At 42.7% G+C, this 13,123-nt stretch overlaps 1 protein-coding gene across 2 annotated transcripts in view; it reads left to right on the plus strand.

Annotated features, from left to right (window-relative positions):
• LOC110486505 (rab GTPase-activating protein 1-like) overlaps positions 1–13,123 on the plus strand; it is a 145,304-nt gene that overhangs the window by 3,590 nt on the left and 128,591 nt on the right. For both annotated transcript variants that reach the window (XM_036947517.1, XM_036947567.1), the window contains exons 2-3: positions 12,143–12,368; positions 12,737–12,929. In XM_036947517.1, the coding sequence (XP_036803412.1) occupies positions 12,234–12,368; positions 12,737–12,929 (328 nt within the window). In that variant the 5' untranslated portion in view covers positions 12,143–12,233. The remainder of the gene's footprint in view (positions 1–12,142; positions 12,369–12,736; positions 12,930–13,123) is intronic.

Genomic DNA, 13,123 nt, shown 5'->3' on the forward strand with positions numbered 1-13,123 from the left:
ACAGTTGAAACTGGAGCAGCAGCACGGCCAGGTGGACTGGGGTCAGCAAGGAGTCATCATGTCAGGTAGTCCTTGAGGCATGGTTCTAGGGCTCAGGTCCTCAGAGAGAGAGAGAAAGAGAGAATTTGAGAGAGCACACTTAAATTCACACAGGACACCGAATAGGACAGGAGAAGTACTCCAGATATAACAAACTAACCCTAGCCCCCCGACACATAAACTACTGCAGCATAAATACTGGAGGCTGAGACAGGAGGGGTCAGGAGACACTGTGGCCCCATCCGAGGACACCCCCGGACAGGGCCAAACAGGAAGGATATAACCCCACCCACTTTGCCAAAGCACAGCCCCCACACCACTAGAGGGATATCTTCAACCACCAACTTACCATCCTGAGACGAGGCCGAGTATAGCCCACAAAGATCTCCGCCACGGCACAACCCAAGGGGGGGGGGGCAGGCAGGCAGAGACAGCAAGGGCGGTTCGTCTTTCATTCTGTGGTTTCTCACCAATGTGTGCTAGATTAGAGCAGTGTTTCCCAACTCCAGTCCTCCAGAACCCCCAATGGTACATGTTGTGGCCTCGGACAAGCACACCTGATTCTATTAGTCAACTAATCATTGAGTTGAATCAGGTGAGTTTGTCCGGCCACAACATGTACTGGAGGACCGGAGTTGGAAACACTGGACTAGAGGATGCGTGCTTAGTCAAAGCCTGTGTCAAGCCATGCATCAGTGACGGGCCTGTGTGTACCCTACCACACTGAGACTTATTTCCCAGAGGCAGGACATTTGCTGTAACCTAGCAGCTAGCCTATGATGTCATAGCCCCTGGCTGTAGACACTGCAGCCGTTCGCCCATCAACTGGAAGGAGATGCAAGGCAAGGAAATGTGAAGTTTTTGCCCCACCTAATGATTCAGACTTGCCTTGAGTGACCTCAACAGGTCAGCTCAGTCGTTTTCGATGGACGCGCCAATGTGTGCAGGTTTTACTATTGTGTTTAGCTAGACTATAGTTTATTGTAGTATTAAGTACAGGGTGGACTGTTTATTTTCCTCTGATGAATAGCCCAGTTTGTTGTGCGTGTAATTGGCCTAGGGTGTGATAACTGGTTAAAGGGTCGGGTTTCAGAGCGTTTGTCTTATTTGGGCAGTACAAGTTGCCAGTTTCTCCTGTAAGGCAGACGGTAAAAGGTAGCTTATGCACACGCCCAGTTAGGTCAGTTAAATTGCATCAGTATTGTCGTATGTTGTAAGGTCTGTTGACGTGCTCATTGTCGCCACCACACCCAGCTTAAATATAGCCCACGCTGTAGGGAGAAATTCTAGATTTGTTGTGCAATATTTAGCCCATGGCAGGGGTAGTAAATAGTACATTTCTAAGGCCTGTTTTCTGATATATATCTTTTATGAACTTGTTCATGGTGCTCTGACAGAGTGAGGGTGTTACAGATGCTGTTGGTCTTTAGGTCCAGGACATGATGCTGTGCTTCAGGAGGAAGGCAGAGCAGCAAAGCACTGCTCTATAATCTCACCACACAGAACAGGGTCCTGGCCTCTCCCAGATGTTGATGTGTAAGATTTATAGCCCTCTTCCCAGTCTCTCCCCTCCACCCATCCTATACATGTCTTCACACTGTTACCCACTCAATCACCTTGGCTGTCCTCTGGACAACACACACGGTTCAGTATAATTAGTTACCTCTCAGATGAATAGACTAATAACTTCCAACGGCTGTGAGGCTTTTAAGGCAAGACACCACCGTCGGTGAAAGGACCAGATTGGCCTATATTATTGTTGATTGACAGCCTGAAGAAGTGGTGTTCTCACAGCTTGCTGATACAATCACTCACCACTTGTAATCACCATTGTTTTAGTCAAATAGCTTTATTTGACAGTTGTGTGTTTCTTAGGCCCCAAATTACATTCAGCTGTGGGCCGAAATATATTGATCAATGTTTCTTCTGTGATCGAATCAACATTATATCAGCTTCCTTTTCAATGCAACAAACTGTCGATGACCCGCAAGTGAATGCGCGTTTCAGATCAGTTCAGAGCTGCACATGTGTGAATTTGTTGATATTCTTTGCTAATTATTAGTCCAGTTATAGATAAGCATAGGGCAGCAATGGGGATTTACTGCTTCCTACAAGAGCACAAAACCTGTAAGCAATATTTTCAAGTTGTCTTTGAAAAGCCAGTCAGGTAAAAAGCTTATGTCTTAATTAAAGGGACAGTGTTGTATTTTGAGACAGGCTTGAATATGTAAATAGGTCAATAGGCAGAGGGGTAGCCTACTAAACTCAGCAAAAAAAGAAATGTCCCTTTTTCAGGACCTTGTCTTTCAAAGATAATTTGTAAAAAATCAAAATAACTTCACAGATCTTCATTGTAAAGGGTTTAAACACTGCTTTCCATTCTTGTTCAATGAACCATAAACAATTAATGAACATGCACCTGTGGAACGGTCGTTAAGACACTAACAACTTACAGAGGGTAGGCAATTAAGGTCACAGTTATGAAAACTTAGGACACGAAAGAGGCCTTTCTACTGACTCTGAAAAACACCAGAAGAAAGATGCCCAGGGTCCCTGCTCACCTGCGTGAATGTGCCTTGGGAAGGCTGCAAGGAACATGAGGGCTGCGGATGTGGCCAATAAATTGCAAAATTGGTACTGTAAGACGCCTAAGACATTTCTACAGGGAGACGGGATGGATAGCTGATCTTCCTCGCAGTGGCAGACCACATGTAATAACACCTGCACAGGATCGGTACATCCGAACATCACACCTGCGGGACAGGTACAGGATGGCAATAACAACTGCCCGAGTTACACCAGGAACTCACAATCCCTCCATCAGTGCTCAGTCTGTCCGCAATAGGCTGAGGCTGGACTGAGGGCTTGTAGGCCTATTGTACGGCAGGTCCTCACCAGACATCACTGGCAACAACTTCACCTACGAACACAAATCCACCATTGCTGGACCAGACAGGACTAGCAAAAAGTGCTCTTTACTGACGAGTCACGGTTTCGTCTCATAAGGGGTGATGGTCGGATTCACATTTATTGACGAAGGAATGAGCGTTACACCGAGGCCTGTACTCTGGAGCGGGATCAATTTGGAGGTGGAGGGTCCGTCATGGTCTGGGGCGGTGTGTCACAGCATCATCGGACTGAGCTTGTTGTCATTGCAGGCAATCTCAACGCTGTGCGTTACAGGGAAGACATCCTCCTCCCTCATGTGGTACCCTTCTCGCAGGCTCATCCTGACATGACCCTCCAGCATGACAATGCCACCAGCCATACTGCTCGTTCTGTGCGTGATTTCCTGCAAGACAGGAATGTCAGTGTTCTGCCATGGCCAGCAAAGAGCCCGGATCTCAATCCCATTGAGCACGTCTGGGACCTGTTGGATTGGAGGGTGAGGGCTAGGGTCTTTCCCCCCCAGAAATGTCAGGTAACTTGCAGGTGCCTTGGTAGAAGAGTGGGGTAACATCTCACAGCAAGAACTGGCAAATCTGGTGCCGTCCATGAGGAGGAGATGCACTGCAGTACTTAATGCAGCTGGGTGCCACACCAGATACTGACGGTTACTTTTGATTTACCCCCCCCCCCCCCCCCCTTTGTTCAGGGACACATTATTCAATTTCTGTTAGTCACATGTCTGTGGAACTTTTTCAGTTTGGATCAGTTGTTGAATCTTATGTTCATATAAATATTTACACATGTTAGGTGTGCTGAAATGAAACGCAGTTGAGAGGGAGGACGTTTCTTTTTTTTGCTGAGTTTGTCTAATAATTTGTATGGTAATATGACATTTTATTTAGTAGAGTGGTTTCTTGCAATTTAAAGTCAACAATTTGTCTAACAGAATGGGACCAAGTAAAAACATATTAATGTCAAACCCTTCATAATGTAAAAACGTTAAGTCTCATGCAATGTAGGCCTGCATTGAACACCACATATGTGACTGATCTCCTTGATTAGTTCTTATGTAGCAAAATGTCAATGTTTTTTTTACATTGAATAAAAGCAGAGACACAGAGCTACTAATTGGTATATCATGAACAGTGGGGAGTTGATAAACTTGTAACCTCACTTTTGAGAAAATAGCCTATGAATGTTTTGGTACCTACTGGAGAGCTCTTCTTTGTCTACACCCATTCAGAATCGTTCACACCCTCAAGCTTTAGCTCCACCCATCTTTAAGGGAGGACAGAATGCTCGGATCAAAACAGAAGTCAAGCACCCAAGCTAACAGTTGTCGCAGTGAAATTCTATTAAAATGGACACTTGCATAGTGGAGTCTTTTGCTAAGACTTCTAGCTAGCTAGGTAAATGAACCATAATCCCAACTCATGACGTTACTACCCTGCGTGAATCTGCAGGTAGTTAACCAACCAGGTTCAATGTTAGCTAGCTAACACTAGGGTATAACTAGCCAAGCAAATGAATCTGAGAAACGAATAATAAGATCATACACGTAACATTAGCTTGCGAGCCAGCCAGCTAACGTTAGCTAACAGTACACTTTAACTTGAAATGAAAATGACTTTGTCAAAATTAGAAATGTGTAATATCTGAACATGTAGCTTGCTAGACTATCTTACCTGTATACATCATGGTTGGATGCTTCTCTCTGTCACTGAAGCCATGGTTGCACTTAGTTTGAAGATGTAATCCGGAGAGGTATTTTCTCCATCTCCTTAGCTATCATACTCTAATTCCACTGATTTCAAAACTCAGTCCTCCAGAAAGTGGAGAGCAACACTTTTGCAGTTCTACTACGCTATATATATATATATATATATATATATATATATATATATATATATATATATATATATATATATATATAAAGCAGTATTATACAGGATTACCTACACATACTGACTAGCTCAAGTAAACAAAGGGTGCTATATGGCAGACCAATCCAAACTCATTTCTCGCCATGTCCAGTCCACTCATTATCTCAGCCAATCATGGCTAGCGGGAAGGTTGCTGTTTTTTTTCTGTGGCTAAACCTTGTAATTTAACAATTTTATTCGTATTTACAGATGACAGACAATTTTGTTATTAAGGCACATGAAAGTTCACATGATCCAGAAGGCATTTCTGCCAAAAAATGCATTTTGATATAAAACACAGAATACGTTCAAATAGCTCTCGTGTGAAGTAGTGACCCGCGACCATACGCCTAGTTTCCTTAAATGGGTCACGTATCGGCTATTGTAGACTATATCATAGCTTTTGATTTCTATTTCCACGTGAAAATGTTATGGGATTTGCTCCATTGGTTGTGTTGGACAAATAGCCTAGATTGGCTACTGTCAAACTGTAAGGCTACAGCCTCAGTCTTCACTGTAAGTTGCACAAAATGTTCACAATGTTAAAGTTTCCAAGGCTCAAATTTTGCTCAGTGCACCAAAAATTTGAGGGGACATAGTTAGAAATCATTTGTACACTGCAAATTGATTGCAAGAATTCCAAACGGATAGTATTTTTATTTATTTTTACCTGTATTTAACTAGGGAAGTGAGTTCAGAACAAATGCTTATTTTCAATGACTGCATAGGAACAGTGGGTTAACTGCCTGTTCAGGGGCAGAACGACAGATTTGTACCTTGTCAGCTCGGGGGTTTGAACTTGCAACTTTCCGGTTACTAGTCCAACTCTCTAACCACTAGGCTATCCTGCCACCCCAATTTGACAAACTGATTTATTTAAATCCCTGATTACTTTGGGATACGATCACGTATGCCTCTTTTTATGCGTGGCAATACTCGGGAACAGATTTCCTAAGTTTAAATCACTTGAGCTGATTTCCTGGAGACTTTACAGTCTTATGTCGTTTTTTATTTAATTTTTTTAATTAAAGTTGGGGGGCCAAATACAATCAACCCCGGGATGAATTTGGCCCTCGGTCTGCCTATCTGGGAAACCTGGCCTAGGCCTGTAGCATTTTACCCTCTAGATAGCTTATGACTACTGTGCAGTGATGATTGTGTTGGTAAATATGTGTGAAAAAGTTAACCACACACGGACGAACAAGTGGAAGAACAGGAAATGTTTAACTAGGCCTATCGTGGAGTGTGCGTTCTGAAGACACCTTTTCTATTCATATACTGGCCATGTCTATACACCCCATCATATCATCTTTTTTTATTCTTGTATTAATTTAGTATTGTTAGGTATTACTGCACTTTTGGTGCTAGAAACACAAGCATGTTGCTGCACCTGCGATAACATCTGCAAAATATTTGTACGTGACCAATACATTGATTAGATTTGAAGATGTATGATCTGTAACTGGAGAGCTGGTGAAGACTTTTAATTTGCTCAAAGAGCTTAGAATCAAAGCTAGGTCAGAGCTGTGATTAGGATGATGTAACAAAGAACCCCCGCCCGAAGATCACTCACTCGTATGGCCGCCACTCTGATGTTTTAAAGAACACGTTGAAACAATAAAAAGACTGCGTGATGTTGGTCAAAGAGATTTATGGAAACGTTTGCGGTAGCCAACTTCCACCTCTTGCCACAATGTCCCCCTTTTCCTTACCACATGGGTACCCAGCAACCCTCTGTAATGATCTCCCTGAATGATTTGCGAAATCTCCTCTGCTAACCCTAATGGTGATGAGCCCCCTTCTCTGACCACAGTCCCACTGACAGGTCCTCAATTAAAAATGGCCACTGTTTTCCATGGTGGTGTTCCTAATGTTTTTTTTTTCTGTGAGGAGGGGAGACTCTACTTTTAATCCTCCCGGACCCTAAAGCACCAGACCACAGGATTCCAGCCGCTCCACCCAGACCCCACAGGCGCGACCCCAAACCCCAGGAAGATGACACTTCCAAACCTCCATTCAAGCTTACCTCACCACCTCCTTGAACTTAACACAACCCCTTACATTTTACATGGGGTATAATGATGGAGTTGAAACTTGGGAAACTGTCATACAATGAAGGATGGAGAAACTGTGTTCTTTAGTTTTTGTTTTGAGATGCACGTCATACCCAGGAAGACTCAAGGTGCTTCAACAAAGTACTGAGTAAAGGGTCCGAATACTTGTAAATGTTACATTTCAGTTTTTAAAAAATGTGTTAAAATAGATCCGAGGCAAAAAAATAATAATTTCATACATTTTAGAATAAGGCTATAACATAACAAAATGTGGAAAAAGTTAAGAGGTCTGAATACTTTCTGAAATCACTGTACATGGCCTACACAGGGCTTTCACACCACCACACACATCACTGTGTGTTTGTTTGAGTCTACTTTATTAAGTTTCTAGAGATGATAGATGATAGATGATACAGGTAGTGCATTGGAATACTGAACTTCATGAATGTATTTGAATAATGTGAATTTTAACCATTTTTCTATTGAGAATGAGTTCTAAAATGTGACTAACCACCTGCATTCAGTCTTATGTAGCAACATATGACATGGTGTGTTTTTTTACATTGGATAGAAGTAGAGACTCAGAGCTACAAAATAGTATATCATTGCATTTTTGAGGAACAATGGGAAAGTAATTCTGCTTTGAAAGTTGATAAACTTGTAAACTCACTTTTGAGAAAAGGGCCTTTTGAACGTTTAAGTACCTACTGAAGAGCTCTCCTTTGTCTACACCTATTCAGCATTGTTCACACCCTCTTAAGCCAGCCCCACCCTCTTTAAGGATTCACATGTGAGGTCATGTGCTCAGCAGTGAATAGTGTAGTAAAGATTAAGACTAAAAGTGGTAGTAGCCTACAATAAGGAAAAATTCTAGGTAAACAAAGTGTCCAGATATAGAATATTTTTAAGTATTAGTTCACACTTACACGCTTGTCTAAATTGATTGGTCATGTGAAATAAATGCTATAACCACCAGCCACATCCAGTGGTGGAAAATTGTCATACTTGAGTAAATGTAAAGATACCGTAATAGAAAATTACTAAAGTAAGTCACCCAGTAAAATACTACTTGAGTAAAAGTCTAAATGTATTGGTTTAAAATGTACTTAAGTATCAAAAGTAGAAGTATAAATAATTTCAAATTCCTTATATTAAATGAGATAGGAAAATGTATGTGATTCTGTACAATGACATTTTCACGAGTTAACTTGAACCATCCAATAGGCATATCCTGAACGGATTCATTGCCCTACGGCAGGGGTGTCAAAGTCAAATGGACGGAGGGCCAAATAAAAAAATCAGCTACAAGACGAGGGCCGGACTGTTCGAATGTTCATTGAAAAATTTTTAAATGACGCATATAGTCTAGTGAACCTAATTGAACCTACTGAAAACCTAACAAATATATTACAATATGATCAGATAAATAAAGCAATATTTTCTTATGGCTCTGTCAGTAATCTTTAATTTTCAACAGACACAAAAGACAAATTTCCTTTATATAAATATCCCCATAACATGAACATTAAATGAAAGAAACCGGTATTCAAGGCACCATCAGTAGACTATATTTTCTATTTTAGCAAAAGTGGGCTAAATTTACTTCAAAGAAAAAACAATAATAGCAATTTTCTATCATCCACTCAACTGAAATATTTTTAAAATATAATTGGATTGAAATACAAAAAAATAAAGTGCAAAAATCTATTAATCAAAAACAACACTTTGTTTAAGGAGAAGTAACATGCAGTGAAAACAAATATTAAATTTTAACTTTTAAACTTGAACTGAGTAAAAACTCTAAATATGTGATTGCACAGTAATGTTCACTTGTTTGAGGTTGAGGGTGATACTTGGTGGTGTCCCATCTTTTCCACAAGTTCATCAATGTTCGGGGTAAGGCTCTGAGCTGAAGAAATCCTCAGAATTGAGTGGAGGTGTTCAGCAGTAAGTCGACTTCTGTGTGATGTTTTGTTCAGGTTCATCAAAGAAAACAGTTGTTCACACAGGTATGTGCTGCCAAACATAGACAACGTTTGAGCAGCCTGGATGCGCAGCTGGGGCATTGTGCCGGGGAGGAAACGGGCGAACTCCGCAGCACCCACTGCCGCATATTTTGCCCTCAGTGCATCATTGCATTGGAGGTCAATCAACTCCATTTGGAGGTTTGGTGGTGAGCTTTCCACGTCAACAGCAAATGGGTTACCGAGCAGTTCCAACCTGCTTTTTTGTGCTTCAAAGTCAGCAAATCGGCGTCGAAAGTCAGCGGCAAGCATACCTATTTTATCAGCCAACTGTGTGCTCGGGAACGCACTGGTAGAGAGCTTCTCTTTCATGGTCTGGCAGCTGGGAAAGTGGCTCAAATTTTCTTTCCGCATCTGCGTCTCCCACAGAGTCAGTTTGGTTTTAAATGCCTTCACTGTACTGTACATATCAGAGATGACACGATCCCGACCCTGCAGCTGCAAGTTTATTGCATTCAGATGACTCGTAATGTCACACAGAAAAGCCATTTCACACAGAAACATTTCGTCTCGGAGTTGTGTTGTGTCTTTCCCTTTGCTGTCCAAGAACAGACAAATCTCCTCACGAAGCTCGAAACATCTTTGAAGCACCTTTCCCTGGCTTAGCCATCGCACCTCTGTGTGATAAGGCAAATCACCATGCTCCGTTTCTAACTCCGTCAGAAATGCCTTGAACTGGCGGTGATTCAAACCTTTGGCTCTGATAAAGTTAACTGTGCGCGTGATGATGCTCATTACATGCTCCATTTTCAAGGCTTTACCGCACAACGCTTCCTGGTGTATGATACAATGATAAGCTGTCAGCTCACCTGTCGCGTTTTCCTCTTCCCTTCTCTTCCCGTATCTTCGCCACCAGTCCGCTCCTGTGTCCACACATCGCAGGTGCTCCGTCGGTTGTCAAACCCACGAGTTTTTCCCAAGGCAGCTCCATCTCATTTACACATCTTGACACCTCTTCATACAAATCATGCCCCGTAGTTGTGCCATGCATAGGACGTAAAGCCAAAAACTCCTCTGTCACGCTTAGGTTGGAGTCCACTCCGCGGATGAAAATTGACAACTGGGCAATGTCAGAAATGTCGGTGCTCTCATCCACAGCCAAGGAATATGCAATAAAATCTTTTCCCTTTTTCACAAGCTGCTCTTTTAGATTGATGGACAACTGGTCTACTCTCTCGGCAATGGTGTTTCTGCTCAGACTCACATTTAAAAAGAGTTGCCTTTTTTCTGGGCAAACTTCGTCACAAACTTTAATCATGCAGTTTTTGATGAAATCCCCCTCCGTAAATGGCCGGGCTGATTTAGCGATCTCTTCTGCCAAAATAAAACTGGCCTTTTGTAGCCTTTGTTCCATGTCCATATTCTTGTTTTTGTCCGCGTGTTTCGTTTCATAATGTCGTCTCAGATTATACTCTTTCAGTACCGCCACACTTTCTCCACACAGAAGACACACAGGTTTTCCAGCTACCTTCGTGAACATATACTCCGACTCCCACCTTGTTTGAAACCCCCGGTTCTCAGTATCCACCTTCCGTTTTGCCATTTTTGATGGGTATCTGAAAGTTAATTTTACTGTGATGCTGACGACTGCTGTGCCAATAAATATTGAAATGAAGCAGCCTACTGCTCGGTGCGTCACCTTTGCATTGTGGGAAATGTAGTATTGGTGCGTGTAAAAGATCTGCGGGCTGCCGGCTTGCTGCGGGCCGGTTCTAATAATAAATCAAGATCATCCCAGGGGCCGTAAAAAACCTTCTTGCGGGCCGGATGTGGCCCGCGGGCCTTGACTCTGACATATGTGCCCTACGGGATTGTAACAGATGAGGTGGAATGGTTTTTACTTAAGTTTGTTATCAATGCCATTTAAAAAACAAACTTAAGTATATTTACAACCAAATACTTTGACTTACTCTAGTAGTATTTTACTGGGTGACTTTTACTTTCCATTTTATATTAATGCGTCTTTACTCAAGCATGACAATTTGGTACTTTTACACCTTTGCTGGGACTATTCATTATTTTCCTCCTCTGCAGATTGTAATGTACATAATTTAATGAGTGTGATGGGAGCACATGACTGTCTGTTGCTTCAGTGGGAAACTGGGTGTGTGCTGTGGTTTTTCACCAATAGGAGTCAGTGACCCTCACTACATGTAGGTTCACCTACTCCACATGTTCCATTCAAACTGTTAGCGTAGGTGGATACTGGCTAGCAAACTTGTGTTAGCACTAAAGCAACCAAGTAGCGCCTCTACCAGGCTACTAGCAACTCCTGACGGTCGCTGTGTCTGCTGAAATTCAAGGTATATTTATCTTCGGAAGAAGGTCTTTGTGCTTGCCCATTTATGAGAACAGCTCTGCTATTCTTTCTAGCCATCTAAGATCATTACTACAGCGTGAGACCAAGGCTTGTAGTCTTGATAAGCTTTAGGCTATATTTGAATTTTCCAATCCAAGGACATGGTTCAACATTTCCCTACATAGCCCTTTCCCTTGCCTGGTTTTTGGAATGACTTTAAAACAAGTTATTACAGACTTGAAATTGCTTTTTACTCAATCAGTGAGTGCACTCAGTTTCTTATTCGGATCAAAGCACTGACTCTTATGCCGTCACTACTGACACTCAGCCGAACCTCGGCCACCCAAGACACGTTTGATTTGATCTTGTCAATATGTGAGACCTAAAGGAAAAACAACTATCACAGGCTATTTTTAGATAACATCTTTCGCAAATAGCAGAAAATAATGCACTCTTCAAACAGGAATCATACGAAAGGGTCTGAAATTAGCATATGATCCTCTAATTCTTCCAAATACCATGAAGAGCAGATGCCTGTTTTATTCAACTGATTGGTTTGCTTCAATTAGTTTGGAGCTGTTCAGCAAATGCTGGGCCTAAGCGTAATTTGACTTTGAATCGATGATCTCCATTTCAGATGACATAGGGCTTTGAGGCTCAGTGTAATATCAGGCTTGGCTATGCTGTCAGCTTATGCTCTCCACTCCAGTTTCAAATAAGGCCTTTCTGTTCAGTTAACTGGCAAATGTAGCCACAGACATGACTTTGCAAATAGAAAAAACACGTTACAAATGGACAGTCCCTACCTACTCCATATCCCACTGTAGAGAATGTAAGCTAAGCCTAGGCTATAGTCCTATGCTTCTATATTATCATGACAATCCCAAATGTAGTGAAATGTGTTTTCCAATCCAGGGTTCCAGCAGCAGGGGGTTGAGCAGAAGGCTGTGCTGCGTGGCAGAGGACGGGGGCAGAGAGCGCTGGCCCCTGGGGCTCCTGGCTAACGATGGACAACACCTCTCTTGGCAAAGTGAGCGGCTCCACCGAATCAGTGGCCACTGTCACCAGCGAGGAGTTTGTGCTGGTGCAGCCGTCTACCGGAGGATCCCCCTCTGGCTCAGAGGGCAAGCCCAGACTCAAGGTAGATGCTAACAATGCTGATCAACTATGCCGATATTGACCCCTAACCCCTTGGCTCTCCTGTAGATCAGAAAGGATTGGATAGCAATATGATGGACATTCCACTAGCCTATCAGAGGGCTATGAGGAGCTTTTACCATGTTGCTAATACCTATCCACACCACTCCTCCTGTCTATTGCCTAGGGAGCATGTAGCAGCTAGCGGTCGATTTGTGATATGTCAACTGTTAAATATATATATACACACACACACACTTCTCTATTGGTTATTCCTATACAATTACTCTAGTATAAAGCCACTGTTTGAGCCTCTTCTGAAAGCCAGTCCAACACACAGGGTTTCACCTCTCAATCCCTTCCTTTCCTCAGATGTCCTGCAATGGGAAGGAGCAGTTGGAGAGGGCCATGGAGGAGCTGTTGGATGACCACCACGTAGTGATGGAGGACCGGAGTGGAGGAGCAGGAGAGGAGGGAACCGAGACGTTTTGCGACACATTGAACTCCACAGCCCCCGTCCCACAGACACGACCCCAAGGCCTGGCGCTGTCCTCCACACCTGCCGGTACTACTCTACACCTCTCATCTGTTACAATCCCGTAGGGCAATGAATCAGTTCAGGATGTGCCTATTGGATGGTTAACTCATGAATATGTCATTGTACAGAATCTCATACATTTTCATATCTATCTGGTTCTCTCTCTGAAAATGCAAGACTTTTGCTGGCTGTTCCAGTGACCTCAATATGTAGAAGTACAT

This window comes from Oncorhynchus mykiss, chromosome 1 (assembly GCF_013265735.2).
Source record: "Oncorhynchus mykiss isolate Arlee chromosome 1, USDA_OmykA_1.1, whole genome shotgun sequence".
In the NCBI taxonomy this organism is placed as follows: domain Eukaryota; kingdom Metazoa; phylum Chordata; class Actinopteri; order Salmoniformes; family Salmonidae; genus Oncorhynchus; species Oncorhynchus mykiss.